Below are 23112 nucleotides of genomic sequence, written 5' to 3' on the forward strand. Positions count from 1 at the left end.
GTGCTGGGCGGTGAGCGAATGCGAATTGACTCCTGCCCCGCCCACCCGCGTTAGGCCCCAGTCCCTTGACCTGAGCCGCGGGCGGAGCTGGGCTGAGGCGTGGCCCTTCGAGCCAGCTCCACCCAGTTGTTCCTGCTTGAGTAGGGCAGAGAGCGCCGCCCAGCAGCCAGTAGGTTCCCGCGCGTGCCGAGACTCTGAGGCCTTGCACCCCCCACGACCTCGCAGGATGGCCGTCAAGAAGATCGCGATCTTCGGCGCCACTGGCCAGACCGGGCTCACCACCCTGGCGCAGGCGGTGCAAGCAGGCATGAGCCGGGGCGGGCGGGGCGTGTCACGGGACAGACGGGCAGAGCTTTAGGAAGGGGCACCATGGGGCAGGGCCGAGGCTGATTGGGGCCATGAGCGCCCCAGCCAGGTGTATGAGAACTCAGGGGCCAAAGCAAGTGGCCACGGGGGCAGAAATGGGAAAATATGTGAGATCCAAGTTCATGTGAGTCCAAGCCAGAGAGGAATTGGCCCCGGGAACCCCGGGGGGACACCCGTGGCACAGTCATGTGTAAGTCCAGAGCTCTTATGCAATGCAGTTGTCATTATTGTGGTTGTAGTGGTGGTTGTTCGCACACCCAGAGAGGATTTACTAAGCCAAGCTTGCTCTGTCATCTCTTCACATGAGAGCTCTCAAAATGGAGTGGGAACTAGTATTACCCTACTTGACAGATGAGAAAACTGAGGCCCAGAGAGTGACTTGCCCAACATCACACAGCTGGTAACTAACAGGGCTGGGATTTGAACCCAGCTCATGCTCTTAACCACCACAAGTCTCCAGGCTGGCAATTGAAAAAGTTGGGGGGGTCAGGTTGCTGTGAGTACCTAATGGGAAGGAGTCACAGAGAGACATGAATGAAGACTTGGGGACAGCAGTCCTGGGAAAGTCAAGGAGGGCTGAAAATGTGAAGTTGCCCCAGGAGAGAGGGCAGGAAAGGGGATAACCATCCCCCAGCACTCCCTGCCCCCACAGCCCAGACTTGACCAACTCCCAGCTGGGCCTGGGACTTCCAGATATGGGGCCCCACCCTTACAGGCCTTGGTGACGCTGAAGATATTGACTATCTGCGTGCCCCAAAAGGGTGGAGGCCACCAGGACCCCACTCTGCTGTCTCCCTTGGAGGGACTCTGAAAGTTCTTCACTAGGTTCGAAACTCTTCCCTTCCCCAGGGAGACCCCGTGACGATCTTGACTTGTGGAGAGTGGGGAGCTGTGGGCCTCTCAGTAAAAACCAATTTGCTGATAAGCACTTACTGGGGGAGAAGGAAGTGAGAGAAGTTGAAAGGTGCTGAGTCACATGGAAATCCACTAATTCCACTTGCCTATCCCTGCTGGTCATAGCTGGGACTGCACTCAGGGGGATTAAGAACTGGAGCCTAGTGAGCTTCAGAGCTGTGGCTCTGAAAAATCTCTTCCCAGCTCTCAGCTTTGATGTCCCCATCAGCAAAGGGAAGGGCTGGCCAGGCACAGTGGCTCATGCTTGTAATCCCAGCACTTTGGGAGGGCAAGGCGGGAGGATGGCTTGAGGCCAGGAGTTTGAGACTAGCCTGGGCAACATAGCAAGACCCCATCTCTACAAAAATATAAAAAATGGAGTTTGAGACTAGCCTGGGCAACATAGCAAGACCCCATCTCTACAAAAATATAAAAAATGAAAATAAATTAGCTGGGCATGGTGATGCATGCCTGTAGTCCCAGCTACTCAGAAGGCTGAGGTGGGAGGATTGCTTGAGCTCAGGAGTTCAAGGCTACAGTGAGCTGTGTTTGCACCACTGCACTCCAGCCTGGGTGACAGGGTGAGACCCTGTCTCTAAAATTTAAAAAAATAAATAAAAAGAAAGAAAAAGAGGCCAGGTGTGGTGGCTCACACCTGTAATCTCAGCACTTTGGGACGCTGAGGCAGGTGGATCACGAGGTCAGGAGGCCTGGCTAACATAGTGAAACCCCGTCTCTACTAAAAATATGAAAAATTAGCCGGGTGTGGTGGCGGGCGCCTGTAAGCCTGTAATCGCAGCTACTTGGGAGACTGAGGCAGGGGAATAGCTTGAACCCAAGAGGCAGAGGTTGTGGTGAGCCGAGATTGCACCACTGCACTCCAGTCTGGGTGACAAGGGCGAAACTCCATCTCAAAAAAAAAAAAAAAAAAAAAATTAGCTGGGCACAGTAGTACTTGCCCGTAATCCCAGGTACTCGGGAGGATGAGGCACAAGAATCACTTGAACCTGGGAGGTGGAAGTTGCAGCAAGCTAAGATTGCATCACTGCACCACTGCACTCCAGTCTGGGTGACACAGCAAAATGAAAGGAAAGAAGGAAGGAAGGAAGAAAGAAGGGAAGGAGGGAAGGAAGGAAGGAAGAAAGGAGGGAAGGAAGAAAGGAGGGAAGGAAGAAAGGAGGGAAGGAAGGAAGGAAGAAAGGAGGGAAGGAAGGAAGAAAGGAGGGAAGGAAGGAGGGAAGGAAGGAAGGAAGGGAGGGAGGGAGGGAGGGAGGGAAAGGGCTTGGATTAACTGGAATTCACAATTGTTCTGTGGGACCAAGAGTCTTGACAGGCATGAACTCTGGTGCCAGCCTGCCCACATTCAAGTCACCAGCTCTGCGGCTTACAGCCTGTGTGGCCAAATGCCTTGTCATCTGTGTACCTAGATATGTGTAAGGTCATGGTGAAACTGGTAGTACTTGCCCTAGGGCTCTTGGGATAATTAAATGAGATCTTATATAGGAAGTACTTAGACTAGCATTGAATTTTGCAGTCTCTGGATCAGACTCACTTAGGTAAAAATTCAACCTTCTCTACCTACTAGCTGTGTGATCCTGGCCCAATTGCCTAAAGTTGCCTCAGTTTCCCCATCAATGTGGACAGGATAATGATACCTACCTTGCAGGGTTGTTGCAACCTGATGCTTCTCAAACTGAGTTATAGTGAGATCTGAAACATGGTCACAATGTGTATCAACAATATAGGGTGACAAATGATGACATAGTATCAAAATGTATCACTTTAAGTATTAGTTTTATGAAACTCATTTCAATTATGTATATATGGGTTTGTGTACACCAGGTTAGGCAATGAAATCTTTTGTATTGATGGCTGAGTTTTTTTTGTTTTTTTTGGTTTTTTTTGAGACAGAGTCCCACTCTGTCGCCCAGGCTGGAGTGCAGTGGCCCAATCTCGGCTCACTGCAAGCTCCGCCTCCCGAGTTCACGCCATTATCCTGCCTCAGCCACCCAAGTAGCTGGGACTACAGGTGCCCGCCACCATGCCCGGCTAATTTTTTTTGTATTTTTAGTAGAGACGGGGTTTCACCGTGTTAACCAGGATGGTCTCCATCTCCTGACCTCGTGATCCGCCCGCCTTGGCCTCCCAAAGTGCTGGGATTACAGGCGTGAGCCACCATGCGTGGCCGATGGCTGAGATTTTTAAAAAGCTTAAAAAGAGGCCAGGCACCATGGCTCACGCCTGTAATCCCAGCACTTTGGGAAGCTGAGGTGGGTCGACTACTTGAGTCCAGCAGTTTGAGACCAGCCTGGGTAACAGGTAACACAGGAAGACCCACATCTCTATAAAAAATATAAATAAAAATTAAAAAGACTAAAATGGTCACGACCTCTGCAACTTACTCTAAAATAGGAAAAAAGTATATATATGTGTGTGTGTGTGCATATACATGTGTTTATAGACATATGTATATACTTATCATATATAATATATACTATATTTAATGTTTATATAGACACACACATATATGCACATAGGCAGAGAAGGATAGAGCAAAGGAAAATATGAAAAATCATGCCGGGAACAGTGGCCCACGCCTGTAATCCCGGCACTTTGGAAGGCTGGGGTAGGCAGATCACCTGAGCTCAGGAGTTTGAGACCAGTCTGGCCAACATGGTGAAACCCCGTCTCTACTAAAAATACAAAAAAGTTAGCCGGGCCTGGCGGCAGACACCTGTAACTCCAGCTACCTGGGAGACTGAGGCAGGAGATTTGTTTGAACCCTGGAGGCAGAGGTTGCAGTGAGCTGAGATCGCACTATTGCACTCCAGCCTGGGGGACAAGAGGGAGACTTCTCTCAAGAAAGAAAGAGAGAGAGAGAGAGAGAGAGAGAGAGAGAGAGAGAGAGAGAGAGAGAGAGAGAGAAAGAGAAAGAGAAAGAGAAAGAGAAAAATCTGGGCCTTGCCACTTCTCTAAAGTCTGGTTTTATTTCAAAATAAAAAATTAACAGAAAAATATAAAGTAAGGAATTTGTTATAAAAAAAAAGGTTTCAAAATGTCTCACAAATGCCCTTGTTTTCTTTAAAGAGTAAAATCTATGAATTCTACTTATTTATTTATGTTTTTGAGACAGAGTCTTGCTCTGTCGCCCAGGCTGGAGTGCAGTGGCACCATCTCGGCTCACCACAACCTCCACCTCCCAGGTTCAAGTGATTTTCCTGCCTCAGCCTCCCAAGTAGCTGGGACTACAGGCACATGCCACTGTGCCCGGCTAATTTTCTTTTTGTATTTTTAGTAGAGATGGGTTTTCACCATGTTGGCCAGGCTGGCCTCAAACTCCTGACCTCAGGTGATGCACCCACTCGACCTCCCAAAGTGTTGGGATTACAGTCTGTGAACCACCGTGCCCAGCCAAAATCTGTGAGTTCTAAAACAGTGCTTTTTGATACGGTAGCCCAAGCCATGTGTGGTTCTCTAAATGTAATGTAAGTTGTATTAATTTTTTTTTTTTTTTTTTTTTTTTGAGACAGAATGTCACTCTGTTGCCCAGTGGCACGAGTTCGGCTCACTGCAACCTCCGCCTTCCGGGTTCAAGTGATTCTCATGCCTCAGCCTCCTGAGTAGCTGGAACTACAGGCGCACGCCCCATGCCCAGCAAAGTTTTGTATTTTTAGTCAAGATGGGGTTTCTCTGTGTTGCCCAGGCTGGTCTTGAACTCCTGGGCTCAAGGAATCCGCCTACCTCAGCCTCCCACAGTGCTGGGATTACACGTGTGAGCTACCACGCCCGGCTTTTTTTTTATTTTATTTTTATTTTTTTTTAACTCCTTTTACTACCATTCCCAATCTCAGGGATCTCTTTTATAAAGCAATAACCCTATCCATCAGGACAGAGCCCTCATGACCAAATCACTTCCCAAAAGCCCTATTAGAAGTAATACAATCACGGCCGGCGCGGTGGCTCACGCCTGTAATCCCAGCACTTTGGGAGGCCGAGGCGGGCAGATCACGAGGTCAGGAGATCGAGACCATCCTGACTAACACGGTGAAACCCGATCTGTACTAAAAATACAAAAAATTAGCCGGGAGTGGTGGCGGGCACCTGTAGTCCCAACTACTCAGGAGGCTGAGGCAGGAGAATGGCATGCACCCGGGAGGCGGAGCTTGCAGTGAACCGAGATCATGCCACTGCACTCTAGCCTGGGAGACAGAGTGAGACTCCATCTCAAAAAAGAAAGAAAAAAAAAGAAGTAATACAATCACTTTGGAGATTAGGTTTCAGCATGTGAATTGTGAAGGGTCACAAACATTCAGACTGCAGCAACCTGTTTCTAAGTATGTATATACAAACAAGTTGTGGTAGTGCATGCCTATAGTCGCAGCTACTTGGGAGGCTGAGGTGGGAGGTGGGAGCCTTGGAGGTTAAGGCTGAAGCGAGCTATGATCCCACTACTGCACACTCTGGCCTTGGCAACAGAGCGAGACTCTGTCTCTTAAATAATAATAATAGCTGGGCCTGTAATCCTGGCACTTTGGGAGGCTGAGGGAGGTGGATCACTTGAGGTCAGAAGTTTGAGACCACCTGGTCAACATGGTGAAACCCCATCTCTATTAATAATACAATGGGCTGGGCACGGTGGCTCACGCCTGTAATCTCAGCACTTTGGGAGGCTGAAGCAGGCAGATCACGAGGTCAGGAGTTCTAGACCAGCCCAGCCAACATAATGAAACCCCGCCTCTACTACAAATACAAAAATTAGCCGGGTGTGGTGGCATGCACTTGTAGTCCCAGCTACTCAGGAGGCTGAGGCAGGAGAATTGCTTGAACACGGGAGGCGGAGGTTGCAGTGAGCCGAGACCACGCCATTGCACTCCAGCCTGGGTGACAGAGTGAGACTCCGTCTCAAAAATAAAATAAAATAATAATACAATGATAATAGTAATACCTACAATGTACTAGGGTTCATTTTAACCACTACAGTGGCAGTTAAAGAACGCCCACTGTGGCCAGGTGCAGTGGCTCACACCTGTAATCCCAGCACTTTGGGAGGCTGAGGCAGGTGAATCACGAGGTCAGTAGATTGAGACCATCCTGGCTAACACAATGAAGCCCCATCTCTACCAAAAATACAAAAAATTAGCCAGGCGTGGTGGCGGGCACCTGTATTCCCAGCTACTCGGGAGGCTGAGGAAGGAGAATGGCATGAACCCAGGAGGCGGAGCTTGCAGTGAGCCGAGACTGCGCCACTGCACTCCAGCCTGAGCTATAGAGCAAGACCCCATCTCAAAAAAAAAAAAAAAAAAGAATGCCCACATTAAGCCCAATGCAGTGGCTCACGCCTGTAATCCCAGCATTTCGGGAGGCCGAGGCAGGCAGGTCATTTAAGTTCAAGACCAGCCTGGCCAACATGGTGAAACCCCATCTCTACTAAAAATACAAAATTAGCCGGGCATTGTGGCGCACATCTGTAATCCCAGCTACTCTGGAGGCTGAGGTGGGAGAATCACTTGAACCTGGGAGGCGAAGGTTGCAGTGAGCCGAGATCACACCACTGCACTCCAGCCTGGGCAAGAGAAAGAGACTTCGTCTCAAAAAAAAAAAAAAAGAATGCCCATATTGGCCCCATGCAAGCCCCTGCTGCTCCCCCATGTGTGAGGGCAGCACAGATCTTGTGTCATTCCCCTATGAAAGGTGGTCACATAGCATGGGGATGCTGGTGCTGTGATCTTCACTTCAGAGATGAGGAAGCTGAGGTCCAATCACGGAAGAGGTTGCATGAGGTTCCTCAGCTGGTAGGTAGCAGAGCTGGAGTTTGGACCGAGGTCCCTGGGGCAGTAATGCCTGTGCTTTTGTGTTTATAAAGGGCCAGGGAGATGGCGGGAAATATGACACAGTCCCTGGACCCACAGAGTGCTTGGTTTGCTGCAGGTCAGCATACAGAGAGCTGTGACAGAGGAAGTACAAGTGACTGGGGGGACTGGGGAAAGAGAGTAAAGGGTGTTCCAGGCAGAGGGCACAGCACGTGCAAAGGCCAGAAGGCAGGAAGCAGCACCATGCATTTGAGGAACTGAAGGAAGAGCAGTTAAGGCCGGGTGTAGTGGCTCACACCTGTAATCCCAGCACTATGGGAGGCCAAGGCAGGTGGATCACGAGGTCAGGAGTTCGAGACCAGCCTGGTCAACATGGTGAAACCCCATCTCTACTAAAGATATAAAAAGGGCCGGGCGCGGTGGCTCAAGCCTGTAATCCCAGCACTTTGGGAGGCCGAGACGGGTGGATCACGAGGTCAGGAGATCGAGACCGTCCTGGCTAACACGGTGAAACCCCGTCTCTACTAAAAAATACAAAAAACTAGCCGGGCAAGGTGGCGGGCACCTGTAGTCCCAGCTACTCCGGAGGCTGAGGCAGGAGAATGGCATAAACCCGGGAGGCGGAGCTTGCAGTGAGCCAAGATCCGGCCACTGCACTCCAGCCTGGGCGACAAAGCGAGACTCGTTCTCAAAAAAAAAAAAAAAAAAAAAAAAAAGGTACAAAAAGTTAGCCAGGCATGGTGGCAGGCGCCTGTAATCCCAGCTACTTGGGAGGCTGAGGCAGGAGACTCACTGGAACCCAGGAGGCAGAGGTTGCAGTGAGCTGAGACTGCGCCACTGCACTCCAACTTGGGCAACAGAGCCAGACTCCGTCTCAAAAACAAAACAAAACAAAAGCTGGGCAGGGTGGCTCACACCTGTAATCCCAGCACTTTGGGAGGCTGAGGCGGGCGGATCACGAGGTCAGGAGGTTGAGATCATGGTGAAACCCCGTCTCTACTAAAAATACAAAAAATTAGCCGGGCGTGGTGGCGGGCGCCTGTAGTCCCAGCTACTCAGGAGGCTGAGGCAGGAGAATGGCGTGAACCCGGGAGGCGGAGCTTGCAGTGAGCTGAGATCCGGCCACTGCACTCCAGCCTGGGCGACAGAGCGAGACTCCGTCTCAAAAAAAAAAAAAAAAAGTACTGTGGGTGAAGAGGGCAGAGCCTTCAGCAGAGGCTGGGGAGGAGAAGCCAGATCCCGAGGGGCCTGGAAGGCTGGCATGGGGAGCATGGGTTTTATCACAGGGCATTTCAGGCTTGTGGGAGGCAACTGAGCAGGGAGGCACTTAAATATTTCTGTGGAAAGCTCTGTCTGGCTGCTGTGTGGAATATGGATTGGAGAGGGCAGGACTGGGTCCAGGAGCCCAGGGAGGACCCAGGAAAGGGACCAGGAAGGAGACGCAGGCCTGGTCCAGGCCAGGAGATAAAGTCGCAAAATGGTTAAAAGGTGTAATAAGCCAGGCTCGGTGGTTCATGACTGTAATCCCAGCACTTTGGGAGGCCATACCAGGCAGATTACTTGAGCCCAGGAGTTCAAGACCAGCCTGGTCAACATGCAAAACCCCATCTCTCTTTTTAATTTTTTTATTGTATCTTTTTGGGTTTTTTGTTTTTTGTGTTTTGTGTTGTTGTTTGTTTTGTTTTGATTTTTTGAGACGGAGTTTCGCTCTTGTTGCCCTGGCTGGCACGTAATGGCACAATCTTAGCTCACTGCAATCTCTGCCTCCTGGGTTCAAGTGATTCTCCTGCCTCAGCCTCCCGAGTAGCTGGAATTACAGGTGCCTGCCACCACGCCTGGCTAATTTTTCATATTTTTTTTTTTTGCGGGGACGGAGTCTCGCTCTGTCGCCCAGGCTGGAGTGCAGTGGCGCAATCTCGGCTCACTGCAGCTCCACCTTCCGGGTTCACGCCATTCTCCTGCCTCAGCCTCCTGAGTAGCTGGGACTACAGGCGCCCACCACTGCGCCTGGCTAATTTTTTTTTATTTTTAATGGAGACGGGGTTTCACTGTGTTAGTCTCAATCTCCTGACCTCGTGATCTGCCCACCTCGGCTTCCCAAAGTGCTGGGATTACAGGCGTGAGCCACCGCGCCTGGCCTAATTTGTCATATTTTTAGGAGAGATGGGGTTTCACTATGTTGGCCAGGCTGGTCTCAAACTCCTGACCTCAAGTGATCCACCCTCCTTGGCCTCCAAAAGTGCTGGGATTACAAGCGTGAGCCACCACAGCTGGCCTTTATGTTTCCCTAGACTGCTCAGTAGAATGAAACCCTAGCTGTATAAAATAAAAAAAATTTTTTTTTTTAAAAGGGCATGATAATAGCAAACAACCAGGTAGCTCTTTTTTTTTTGAGATGGAGTTTCGCTCTTTTTACCCAGGCTGGAGTGCAATGTCATGATCTCAGCTCACCACAACCTGCGCCTCCCAGGTTCAAGCAATTCTCCTGCCTCAGCCTCCCAAGTAGCTGGGATTATTAGCCACCATGCCTGGCTAATTTTGTATTTTTAGTAGAGGTGGGATTTCCCCATGTTGGTCAGGCTGGTCTCAAACTTCCGGCCTCAGGTGATCCACCTGCCTTGGCATCCCAAAGTGCTGGGATTACAGGCGTGAGTCATTGCGCCCAGCACCAGGTAGCTCTTATTTCTGTGCCAGGTACTAGCCTAAACTTTTCGTTAATTTAATTTTATGTATTTATTTTTAAGACAGAGTCCCATTCTGTAGCCCAGGCTGGAGTGCACTGGTGCAATCATAGCTCACTACAGCCTCAGCTACCTGAAGAGCTGAGACTACAGGTTGCGCCAGCACACCTGGCTAGATTTTTTTATTTTTTTGCAGAGACGGGGTTTCACTATGTTGCCCAGTCTGGTCTCAAACTCCTGGCCTCAAACAATCTTCCTGTCTTGGCTTCCCAAAGCTCTGGGATTATAATAGGCATGAGCCCAGGAATTTGAGGTTACAGTGAGCTATGATTGGTGCCCCTGCACTCCAGTCTGGGCAACAGAGCAAGACCTTGTCTCTAAATATATATATATATATATATATATATATATATATATAGATATATATATATGTGTGTGTGTGTGTATATATATGTATATATATAGCTATTACAGTATACCCAAATGTTAACATCCTTTGCCAATGTTTAAAACAAAGGAAGAAATATGTTAGTTGTGAACTTTAAAATGTGTGTGTATGTGTGTGTATGTTGGAGAGAAACAAAATTATCCAAAATTATTTTGGGAAGGAACATACTAAGACAATATTAAAAATCTTTAATGACCACTAAAGGAGGACTGGGCTTCCCAGCAGTAAGGCCAGGCAGCAGGGGCTGGGACCAATCCAAGCACTTGTCAGTCTGTAGGTCACCCATGTCCTCCTCAGGACCTCAGTTTCCTCCAGGACCATGGATGGGAGGCGGAGACCAGTGCAATGCCAGCATTAACCCTTTAGTTGTTACAGGGTAGGGAAGTTGCTGGCTGGGTACAGTGTCTTACGCCTGTAATCCCAGCACTTTGGGAGGCCAAGGTAGGTGGATCACCTGAGGTTAGGAGTTCAAGACCAGCCTGGCCAACATGGTGAAACCTCATCTCTACTAAAAACACAAAAATTAGCCCAATGTGGTGGCATGCACCTGTAGTCCCAGCTACTCGGGAGGCGGAGGCAGAAGAATTGCTTGAACCTGGGAGGCAGAGGTTGCAGTGAGCTGAGATCACGCCACTGTGCTCCAGCCTGGGCAACAGAGTGAGACTCCATCTCAAAAAAATTAATAATAATAGCCAGGCATGATGGCATGTGCCTGTAGTCCTAGCTACTCGGGAGGTTGAAGCAGAAAAATCACTTGAACCCGGGAGGCAGAAGTTGCAGTGAGCCGAGATCGTGCCACCGCACTCTAGCCCGGGTTACAGAGTGAGATTCTGTCTCAAAAAATAATAATAATAAATAGAGGGAAGGGAAGTTACAGGGTGTGGTGCTTGGAGGCTTCAGTTCAGATTATTTATGAATTATGAAGGTATGAAGTTATGGTCTTCTTTTTTGTTGTTTTGTTTTTTTTTTTTTGAGATGGAGTCTCGCTCTGTCACCTAGGCTGGAGTGCACTGGCGCAATCTCTGCTCACTGCAACCTCCGCCTCTCAGGTTCAAGTGATTCTTTTGCCTCAGCCTCCCAAGTACTTGGGATTACAGGTATGTACCACCATGCCTGGCTAATTTTGTATTTTTTAATAGTGATGGGGTTTCATCATGTTGTCCAGGCTGGTCTCAAACTCCTGACCTCAGGTGATCTGCCCGGCTCAGCCTCCCAAAGTGCTGGGATTATAGGCGTGAGCCACCATGCCTGGCCAAGGTATGGTCTATTTTAATAACCAGCCCAATACTAAGCATCAATTGTAGGTATGCCAGCAAAAATGTTTGAAGGCCACGGCGCAGTGGCTCATGGGGAGCCTGAGGCAGGCAGATCACCTGAGCCCAGGAGTTCAAGACCAGCCTGGGCAACATGACAAAACTCCTTCTCTACAAAAAAATTGCAAAATTAGCTGGATGTGGTGGTGCGCACTGTAGTCCCAGCTACTCGGGCTGCTGAGATGGGAGGATCAGTTGAACCCGGGAGGTTGAGGCTGCAGTGAGCTGTGATTGCACCACTGCACAGCAGTCTGGGTAAGAGAGCAAGACCCTGTCTCAAAAACAAAACAAACAAAAACAAAAAATGTTTGAAGACCACTTTCCCAGAACAGAGGAGGGGATGGATTTGAGAGTTCATGGTGGCTTCTAAGACCCAGCCCCTGGAGCCCAATAGTGCCAGCCCACAAGCCCACTGACCAGCCTCTCTCCTCCTCTTTGTCCACAGGTTACGAAGTGACGGTGCTGGTGCGGGACTCCTCCAGGCTGCCATCAGAGGGGCCCCAGCCGGCCCACGTGGTAGTGGGGGATGTTCTGCAGGCAGCCGATGTGGACAAGACCGTGGCTGGGCAGGATGCTGTCATCGTGCTGCTGGGCACCCGCAATGACCTCAGTACTGAGCCCCCCCTCTGCCCACGGCCCTCCCCTACACCTCGGCCCCCAGCGCCACCCCCGCCCCCAGCCCCACCCCTGCCACCCCTGCCGCCGCCGCCGCCCACCAGTGACAGCCACTCTCTGTCCCCTCTAAGGTCCCACTACAGTGATGTCCGAGGGTGCCCGGAACATTGTGGCAGCCATGAAGGCTCACGGTGTGGACAAGGTCGTGGCCTGCACCTCGGGTGGGTGGTGGGATCGTGGAGGTGGGGCTGAACTGGGGGGTACTGGGAAGGTAGCCCAGGGGCTTCTGAAAGGTGACACTGAAGCCATTCCATGTTCCTGTGCATCTACTGAGCACCAGCTGTGTGCCTGAACCTTACTGGGTGATGGTGGGGACACAGTGGTGACCTGTGCAGCCCTGGGCCCTGCACACACAAGATCACAGGTGGGAGAGAGGTGGTAAACAGATCCAGGATCAAACTGACATCCAGATCATCAAAGCTGGGATGGGGAGGCAGGCAGAGGGGATAGGGCCACAATGGGAGAAACTACAGGACTGTGGGAGCCCAGAGGAGGTGTCTGACCCAGGCTGAGAGAGGTCAGGGTGGGCCTGCCAGAGGAAGTGATAGAGCTGTGGATATATACTAGGTCTCCGCCCTCACAGAGTTCCTGATTATGGGGACAAGGACATTAAGCAAATAGTTGTCCTGTATAATCTATTTATGTATGTATATGTGTATGTATGTATTTTTAGTTATTTTGAGGTTTGTTTGAGATGGAGTCTCGCTCTGATGCCCAGGCTGGAGTGTCATGGCATGATCTTGGCTTACTGCAACCTCTGCCTCCCGGGTTCAAGGGATTCTCTTGCCTCAGTCTCCCGAGTAGCTGAGATTACAGGCACCTGCCACCACGCCTGGCTAATTTTTGTATTCTTAGTAGAGACAGCGTTTCACCATGTTGGCCAGGCTGGTCTCGAACTCCTGATCTCAAGTGTGTTTCATCACACAAATTGCCTCCCTGGAAAGGGAAGTGACATGAAAGAGGGCTGCCTAATGATTGTAATTACACTCCAGGCAGAGGACAAAGCAAGCAAAGAGGCCTGGAGGCCAGACCTAGCTGGAGGGTAGGAAGCGAAATCATTTGTGGCTTTTTTCCTCAAGCTTTGAAATGGAAAAGTAATACACAAGTAACCCTGCGATTTCAGAATGGTTCACTCGGTCTTGCTCTGTCACCCAGGCTGGAGTGCAGTGGCGCGACCATGGCTCACTGTAGCCTCAACCTGGGTTCAAGTGATCCTCCCCACTGCAGCCTCCCAAGCAGCTGGGACCGTAGGCATGCACCACCACACCTGGCTAATTTTTTGATATTTTTGTAGAGACAAGGCCTTACTTTTGTTCCCAGATTGGAATGGTCTGCTGTTAATTTTTGGGTTTTTTTCTCCCATGTCTTTTTTTCTTTGAGATGAAGTCTCACTCCATTGCCTAGGCTGGAGTGCAGTGGCGCGATACCAGCTCACGGCAACCGCCGCTCCACCTGCCAGGTTCGTGGTGCCTGGGACTAAGATCTTGGCCTGCAGCGATTCTTCTGCCTCGGCCTCCTGAGTAGCTGGGATTATAGGCGCCTGCCACCACGCCCTGCTAATTTTTGTATTTTGGGTAGAAACAAGGTTTCACCATGTTGGCCAGGCTGATGTTGAACTCCTGGCCTCAAGCAGTCCTCCTGCCTCGGCCTCCCAAAGTGCTGGGATTATAGGTGTAAGCCACCACATCCAGACTCTCCCATGTCTTTTTTTTTCTTTTCTTTTCTTTTTTTTTTTTTTTTTTGAGAAGGAGTCTCGCTCTGTCACCCAGGCTGGAGTGCAGCGGCCCGATCTCAGCTCACTGCAAGCTCCGCCTCCCGGATTCACACCATTCTCCTGCCTCAGCCTCCCAGGTAGCTGGGACTACAGGCGCCCGCCACCACGCCCGGCAAGTTTTTTTGTAATTTTTAGTAGAGACGGGGTTTCACCGTGTTAGCCAGGATGGTCTCGATCTCCTAACCTCGTGATCCGCCCGTCTCGGCCTCCCAAAGTGCTGGGATTACAGGCTTGAGCCACCGCGCCCGGCCTCTCCCATGTCTTAAAAATCAATTTAAGTGGTTAAGTTTTGCTTCCATGAAAAAGACGAACCTGTAAAATTGATTTAATATGCTTTTTTTCCATTTTTTTTTGTTTTTGTTTTTTGTTTAGATTGTTTTCTAAATATTAAAGTCTTATGTGTGCCAGGATGTTTTTTTTAATTAAAAAAAAATTTTTTTTGAGACAAGATCTCACTCTGTCACCCAGGCTGGAGTGCAGTGGCATGATCATAGTTCATTGTACCCTTGAACTCCTGGGCTCAAGGAATCCCCTCACTTTAGCCCCTCAAATAGCTAGGACAACAGGTATGAGCTATTGAGTCCAGCTTTTTTAACTTTTTCTTTGGAAATGATCTCAAACTTACAGAAAAATTGAAAGGACACCGGTATACCCACCGCCCTCTGTTCACAGACACACAGTGTTTTCTTTTCTGACCCATTTGAAGTTAGCTTACATACCTCATGGCTGCTTACTTCAGTGTGTAGGTCCTCAATATACTTTTTAACTTTTTATTATAAAAAGTTATAAACAGAAAAGTTAAAAGAATAGTCATGTAAACAACCATATTCCTTTTTTTTTTTTTAATTTTTAAGTTTGGATTTATTTATTTATTTATTTATTTTGAGACTGGGTTATGAGGCTGGCTAATTTTTGTATTTTTGGTAGAGATAGGGTTTCGCCATGTTGCCCAGGCTGGTTTCAAACTCCTGGACTCAAGCGATCCACCAGCCTTAGCCTCCCAAAGTGCTGGGATTACATGTGAGCCACCGCACCTGGCCAACAGCCATATTGCTGATTTTAAAATTGTGATTGTGTTTTGTAATTGGTGTATGCACATACACATACACAAATAGTTTTTGTTTTTGTTCTCCTAAACTCTTCGGGTTTTTTGTTTGTTTTTGCTTTCTTTAAGATGGAGTTTCACTGTGTCACCCAGACTACAGCACAGTGGCATGATCTCGGCTCACTGCAACTTCTGCCTCCCGGGTTCAAGGGATTCTCCTGCCTCAGCCTCCTGAGTAGCTGGGATTACAGGTGCCCGCTACCACATCTGGTTAATTTTGTGTGTGTGTATTTTTAGTATAGATGGGGTTTCACCATATTGGCCAGGCTGGTCTGGAACTCCTGACCTCAAGTGATCTGGCCTCCCAAAGTGCTGGATTACAGGTGTGAGCCACTGCACCCGGACTTCCTAAACTATTTGAAATGGAGCTGCACACCCACAGACACCTTCGGCAAGTCCCAAGAAAAGGACCTTTCTCTTCCAGCACCACAGTGCAATGGTCACCCTTTAATTATCTTCCACCCTCTAATTATTAGAGTTTAATATTCCCTCCATATTCAAATGTCAAGGTAAAAGATTAGAAAGATTTTTGTCATCTAAGGAGCTTGGAGTTTATCCATTAGGGCTTGACGAGGATTGTTTTTTACGGAGGGAACTGAGAGGATTAGAAAGAAATCCAGAGTAAGGCCAGGCACAGTGGTTCATGCCTGTAATCCGAGCACTTTGAGAGGCCAAGGTGGGCGGATTGCTTGAGTCCAGGAGTACAGGACCAGTCTGGGCAACATAGCAAAACTCCATTTTAAAAAAAAAAAAAATACAGAAAATTAGCTGGGTGTGTTGGTACGCACCTGCGGTCCACACTACTTGGGAAGCTTAGGTGGGAGGAGCCTTTGAGCCGAGAAGGTGGAGGTTGCAGTGAGCTGTGATTGCACTGCTGCACTCCAGCCTGGGCTACAGAGCGAGACCCTGTCTCAAAACACAACAAAACAAAACAAAAAAGAAAGAAACCCAGGGTGAGTTAGAGACTGGATTTGAGATTCTGAACTGGAGGCTGGAGGCTGCAGATAAAAACATGGAATGAGGAGGAGGGGAATAGGGCCGTGAGATCCTTGCTGTGTGGCCTTGGGCCACCACTTCACCCTCTGCACCGCAGTTTTCTCATCTGAAAAGAGGAAACCCTAGGCCAGGTGTGGTGGCTCACACCTGTAATCCCAGCACTTTGGGAGGCTGAGGCGGGTGGATCACTTGAGGTCAGGAGTTCGAGACCAGCCTGGCCAACATGGTGAAACCCCGTCTCTACCAAAAATACAAAAATCAGCTGGGCATGGTGGCGCGTACTTGTAATCCCAGCTACTCAGGAGGCTGAGGCAGGAGAATCACTTGAAACTTGGAGGTGGAGGTTGCAGGGAGCATGATGTGATCATAACTTACTACAGCCTCCAACTCCTAGGCTCAAGGGATCCTCCTGAGTAGCTGAGACCACAGGCATGTGCCACCATGCCCATCTAATTTTAAAAATGTTTTTGTTGCGACAGGGTCTGGCTCTGTTGCCCAGGCTGTTCTCTGTGACACAGCTTTTTATAACCACTAACATTACTCAAACTATTTATTTTTTTTCTAGACAAGGTCTTGCTCTGTTGTCCAGGCTAGAGTGCAGTCGTGCAATCACAGCTCACTGCAGCCTCGAACTCCTGAGCTCAAGTGATCCTCTCACCTCAGTCTTCTGAGCAGCTAAGACCACAGGTGTGGATCATCACGACTGGCTAATTTTTTAATTTTTTGTAGAGACGGATCTCACCAATCTTGCCCAGGTGAGTCTAGAACTGCTGGACTCAACTGATCCTCCTACCTCAGCCTCCCAAACTGCTGGGATTACAGGTGTGAGCCACTGTGCCCAGCCTTTGAACAATTTATATCATCCCAGTTTGCACATGAGGAAACAGGAAGCTGGCCAGTGGTTGATCCAGGACTTGACTTTAGGCAGAACCCAAGCTCTTAACTATTCACCAAACTGCTCCTAAAAGTATTTAGCGTAGTTCTTGGCTTGAGCTAAAAGTTCTACAAATGTCAGCCGGTATAGCTTGGCCAAGTTATAGCTTGTTGAAAGCTAATTCCTGAACAAATATTTAGTGAGTACCTACAATGTCCCAGATACTTCTAAGGGCTGGGATTGGAGCAGGAAATGTGATAGAAAGAGTCACAGAATAACTCTAGGGTGTGGCGACAGGGGAAGGGTCCTAGGGAGAAAACAAGGCCCCAAGAAAAGGAATTGGTAAACGGCTGGGGGAGATGGGATTTTGCTATTTTAAGCAGGACAGGCAAGAAAAGCTGCATGGAAAGGTGACCTTTGAGCAAAGTCTGCAAAGAAAACAGGGAGCCATGTGGCTACGAGAGGGAAATGACAAAGGGTCCTGGGTCACACCCGTAATCTCAGCACTTTAGGAGGTCGAGGTGGGAGGATCTCTTAAGCCCGGGAGTTCAAAAGTAGCCTGGGCAACTTGGTAAGACCTCCATCGCTACAAAAAAAAACTTTTTTTTTCTTTTTCTTTAGAGACGGAGTTTTGCTCTGTTGCCCAGGCTGGAGTGCAATGGCGCGATCTCGGCTCACTGCAACCTCTGCCTCTCAGGTTCAAGGGATTCTCCTGCCTCAGCTTCCTGAAAATAGCTGGGATTACAGGCATGCACCAAGTCACCCAGCTAATTTTTGTTTTTTTGTTTTGTTCTGTTTTGTTTTTGAGATGGAGTCTCGCTCTGTCTTCCAAGCTGGAGTACAGTGGCGTGATCTCGGCTCACTGCAACCTCCGCCTCCTGGGTTCAAGCGATTCTCCAGCCTCAGCCTCCTGAGTAACTAGGACTACAGGCATGCACCACCACGCCCAGCTAATTTTTGTATTTTTAGTAGAGACGGGGTTTTACCATGTTGGCCAGGCTGGTCTCAAACTCCTAACCTCAGGCGATCCGTCCTCCTCAGTCTCCCAAAGTGCTGGGATTATAGGGGTGAGCCACCGCACCTGGCCTAAAAAAATTTTTTTTAATTAGCCAGGCTTGACTGGGATGGCGCCATTGCACTGCAGCCTGGGTGACGAGAGGGAAACTCTGTCTCAAAAAAAAAGAAAAAGAAAAAAAAAGTGGGGTTTGGTGGTTCACCCCTGTGGTCCCAGCTCCTCAGGAGGCTAAGGCAGGAGGATCACTTCAGCCCAGAAGGTCAAGGCTGCAGTGAGCCATGTTCATGCCACTGCCCTCCAGCCTGGACAACAGAATAAGATCCTGTCTCTGAGAAAATAAAAAAGAGAGGGAAATGCATCAGAGGCAGAGGGATCAGACATTGCCAAGGCTGGGAGGCAGAACCTGGCTGGAGCAGAGGCATGTAAGGGAGAGTGGTAGGCAGGGTAGGCAGGGATGTCAGAGAGCTGATGGGGCCGTATCAAGTGGGGCCTTGAGGGCTGGCCATGAGGACTTTGCTTCTACTCTGAGTGAGATGGAGTTATGGATGTGAACTGATAGGGGTGTTCATGGGCTCCTTGGGAGGAGGGAAGGAGGGGCTGAGAGACCAGGGAGGAGGCTGCTGGGCTGGTCCAGGCAAGAGGAAACAGTGGACAGGACCAGGCAGAGTGAGAAGAGGTCAGATTTGGAATTATGGTGATCAGCAGACAGCTCTTACCTGGCCTGTGAGGGAAAGAGGAGGCCCAGAGGACTCCCCTGTTTTTGCAACTGGAAGGCAATGGTGAGCCATGGCAGGATTTTGTCCTGGCATCAAGACAAGTGGGCCCTTGGCCGGGCGCAGTGGCTCATGCCTATAATTCCAGCACTTTGGGAGGTGGAGGAGGGCGGATCACCTGAGGTCAGGAGTTTGAGACCAGCCTGGCCAACATGGTGAAACCCTGTCTGTACTAAAAATACAAAAATTAGCCAGGCTGGTACTGTGCACCTGTAATCCCAGCTACTGGGGAGGCTGAGGCCGAATTGCTTGAACCCAGGAGGCAGAGGTTGCAGTGAGCCGAGATTGCACCACTGCACTCAGCCTGGGTGACAGAGCGAGACTCTGTCTCAAATAAAAAAAAAAAAGAGAGAGAGAGAGAGCCCAGGCTGATCCTGCCCTATGTCCTCCCTCCAGCTTTCCTGCTCTGGGACCCCACCAAGGTGCCCCCACGACTGCAGGCCGTGACCGATGACCACATCCGGATGCACCAGGTGCTGCAGGAATCGGGCCTGAAGTACGTGGCTGTGATGCCGCCACACATAGGTAAACAGGGCAGGGACCTGGTGGCACCAATGCCATCTGCCTGTTCCCTCCTGCCCTCTGGGGAGATCTGCAAGGCCTTCCCTGATCACCCTAAAATTGCAAACCTTCCTATGATATTGTGACATATATATTTGGCCTTTGTCCCTGTTTCCTGGCATACAACTCCTAAAATCCTTGGAATCTCCAAAATGATAAATGTCTTTTTCTATGCTAAGGAGTTCACTGAGAGCTGGCATCCCCTAGGCAGCTTCAGGTCTGGTCACCAGAAAGACTAAGGCTGGATTAGAGGGTTGGGACTTTCCCTTCTGAGGAGTGGTGAGGGATTGAAGGTTGAGGGGATTACCACTGGCTAATGGTTTAATCCATTATGTCTATGGATTCTGGGGCCTCAGCCTCCTGAGTAGCTGGGATTACATGCCTGTATCACCATGCCCGGCCATGGCTTACATTTCTAGTATGGGAGATAGAGATGAGATAGATAGATAGATAGATAGATAGATAGATAGATAGATAGATAGATAGATATGCAGGCCAAGCATGGTGGTTCACACCTGTAATTCCATCACTTTGGGAAGCCAAGACGAAGGATTGCTTCAGCCCAGGAGTTTGAGACCAGCCTGGGCAACATAGACTTATCTCTACAATGTAAATACAAAAAAAAAAAAAAAAAAAAAAATTAGCTGGGCATGGTGGCACACACCTGTGGTCCCAGCTATTTGGAGGCTGTGGCTTGAGGATGGCTTAAGCCCAGGAGATCAAGGCTGCAATGAGCTGTGATAGAGCCACTGCACTCCAGCCTGGGCAACAGCGTGAGACCCTGTCTAGAAAAAAAGAAAAAGACAAGAAAAGATAGATATTAATGGCCGGGCACGGTGGCTCACGCCTGTAATCCCAGCACTTTGGGAGGCCAAGGTGGGTGGATCACGAGGTCAGGAAATCAAGACCATCCTGGCTAACACGGTGAAACCCCGTCTCAATGCCTATAGTCCATTCTCCTGCCTCAGCCTCCCGAGTAGCTGGGACTATAGGCACCCGCAACCACGCCCGGCTACATTTTTGTATTTTTTAGTAGAGACAGGGTTTCACCGTGTTAGCCAGGATGGTCTCAACCTCCTGACCTCGTGATCCACCCACCTCGGCCTCCCAAAGTGCTGGGATTACAGGTGTGAGCCACCATGCCTGGGCTTTCTTTCTTTTTTTTTTTTTTTTTGAGACAGAGTCTCGCTCTATTGCCGGGCTGGAGTGCAGTGGCGCGATCTTGGCTCACTGCAACCTTTTGCCTCCTGGGTTCAAGTGATTCTCCTGCCTCAGCCCCCAAAATAGCTGGGACTACAGGCATGTGCCACCATGACCAGCTAATTTTTGTGTTTTTAGTAGAGACGAGGTTTCACCATGTTGGCCAGGTTGGTCTCGATCTCTTGACCTTGTGATCTGCCCACCTTGGCCTCCCAAAGTGCTGGGATTACTGGCGTGAGCCACCACGCCCAGCCAAGTGTGTGAAAACTTTCAAACCTCCCGAGTTGAACGCATTAAAGGTTTGTGAATACACATAAACCCTTTATTTAGGTTCAGTGCTTAGCTTTTTGTCCTGTTCTCTCTCCCTCTCTCCTCCTCTCTCTCTCTCCATGAATATATAGATAGATTTTGGTGAATATATTCTGAAAAAATATATGCATATATATTTGGCTTAATCATTTGAGAGGAATTGCAACATTGTCTCACTTCACTCCTAAATACCTACACAGCTATCTCCTAAAAGAAAGATATTTGCACACAAAACATGATCACACCTAAGGAAAGTGACATTTACTGTCATATCATTTAGTATCCACTCCATAGTAAAATTTCCCCAACTGTCAGGCTGGTACAGTGGCTCACATATGTAATCCCAGCACTTTGGGAGGCCAAGGTGGGTGGATCAGTTGAGGTCAGGAGTTCGAGACCAGCCTGGCCAACATGGTGAGACCCCGTCTCTACTAAAAATACAAAAATTAGCCAGATGTGGTGGTGGACACCTGTAATCCCAGATACTCAGGAGACTGAGGCACAAGAATTGCTTGAACCTGGGAGGCGGAGGTTGCAGTGAGCCGAGATTGTGCCACTGCATTCCAGCCTGGGTGACAGAGCAAGACTCTGTATCAAAAAAAAAGAAAATTTTTTTTCAAGCTACCCTGCCCTTTTTCTTTAAGTTTCTCATAACATTAACCAGCCAGGTAACTTTAAAAGGCCCACATTCTGGAATTTTCTAGCTGTTTTGCCACAGATTCAGATTAAACAGATTCAGATTAAACATGTTGGGCAGGAATGCCGCATGGGTAAGGGTGTGTGTTCCTTTTTTTTTTTTTTTTGAGACGGATCTCCCTCTGTTGCCCAGGCTGGAGTGCAGTGGCACAATCTTGGCTCACTGCAACCTCTGCCTCCTGGGCTCAAGTGATTCTCCTGCCTCAGTTGCCCAAATAGCTGGGACTACAGGCATAAGCCACCACACCCAGCTAATTTTTGCATTTTTTGTAGAGATGCGGTTTTGCCATGTTGGCTGGTCTCAAACTCCTGAGCTCAAGTGATCCTCCCACCTTGGCCTCCCGAAGTGCTGAGATTACAGACGTGAGCCACCGTGCCCAGCCAGGGCAGGCGATTCCCGTCCACTTTGTCCCAAGCAAACACACAGCCAAGGGTGTGTGTTCCATACTGTGCATAATTCCAGCCTGTCTCTGCTTGGGTGATGGTACATTTTATCCCTAAGTTTAGTTGGTTACTGTCAGATAATTTGTTGTTGTTGTTGTTGTTGTTGTTAGAGACAAGGTCTTGCTCTGTCGCCCAGGCTGGAGTGCACTGTCACGATCATGGCTCCCTGCAGCTTCAGCTTCCCTGGCTCAAGCAATTCTCCAGCCTCAGCCTCCTGAGTAGTTGGGACTACAGGGGCACACCACTGCACCCAGCTGATTTTTGTATTTTTAGTGGACTCAGGGTCTCCCTGTGTTGCCCAGGCTAGTTTCAAACTCCTGGGCTTGAGTGATCCTCCTGTCTCAGCCTCCCAAAGTGCCAGGATGATGGGCATGAGCCACTGCCACTGGCCAGGGCAGGGGATTCCTGTCTGCTTTGTCCCTTGCTTGGGTGCCCAGCACCTGGCCACATAATAGGTAATCAATAAGGATTTCTCGAATGAATGAAGCTAAGGATATAGATGAGCACCTGCATACGGGAAGTCCATTCTTGGCTGTGACACCACCCAGGCTGGGCACACAGTAGGCACCCTGGGAAGGCCTTTCTGGGGGTCAAATTTTGGGGGAGGGGAAAGGTGACTGCTTCACCCAGCCCCTCTGTCTTTACTTCACAGGAGACCAGCCGCTAACTGGGGCGTACACAGTAACCCTGGATGGACGAGGACCCTCAAGGGTCATCTCCAAACATGACCTGGGCCACTTCATGCTGCACTGCCTCACCACTGATGAGTACGACGGCCACAGCACCTACCCCTCCCACCAGTACCAGTAGCACTCTGTCCCCATCTGGGAGGGTGGCATTCTGGGACATGAGGAACAGAGGAAAGGGGCAATAAATGTTGAGCCAAGAGCTTCAAATTATTCTAGAGAAACCGACTCTGTGACTCCTCTCTCTGCCTGTGTCTGAGTATTTTGGTGTATCTGCCTGCCTCTGTGTAAGATTTGCTTAGTATGCATTCATTCATTTGTTCAGTAACAGCTTATTGAGTCTGGCTGGGCATGGTGGCTCACACTTGGAATCCCAGCACATTGGGAGGCCGAGGTGGGTGGGTCACTTGAGGTCAGGAGTTCAAGACCAGCCTGGCCAACATGGTGAAACCCTGTCTCTACTAAAAATACAAAAATTGCCCGGGCGTGGTG

The 23112-nt window shown here is 49.4% G+C and overlaps 1 protein-coding gene across 1 annotated transcript; it reads left to right on the plus strand.

Moving 5' to 3' along the window:
* Positions 1 to 46: 46 nt before the first annotated feature.
* Positions 47 to 22844, plus strand: BLVRB (biliverdin reductase B). Its single transcript, XM_007996842.3, has 5 exons — positions 47 to 305; positions 11958 to 12122; positions 12259 to 12348; positions 19121 to 19249; positions 22587 to 22844. Exons 1-5 carry the CDS (start codon positions 227 to 229, stop codon positions 22742 to 22744), a joined length of 621 nt encoding a protein of 206 aa, XP_007995033.2. The 5' UTR covers positions 47 to 226; the 3' UTR covers positions 22745 to 22844.
* Positions 22845 to 23112: the final 268 nt, after the last annotated feature.

Source organism: Chlorocebus sabaeus, chromosome 6 (assembly GCF_047675955.1).
Source record: "Chlorocebus sabaeus isolate Y175 chromosome 6, mChlSab1.0.hap1, whole genome shotgun sequence".
NCBI classification, from domain to species: domain Eukaryota; kingdom Metazoa; phylum Chordata; class Mammalia; order Primates; family Cercopithecidae; genus Chlorocebus; species Chlorocebus sabaeus.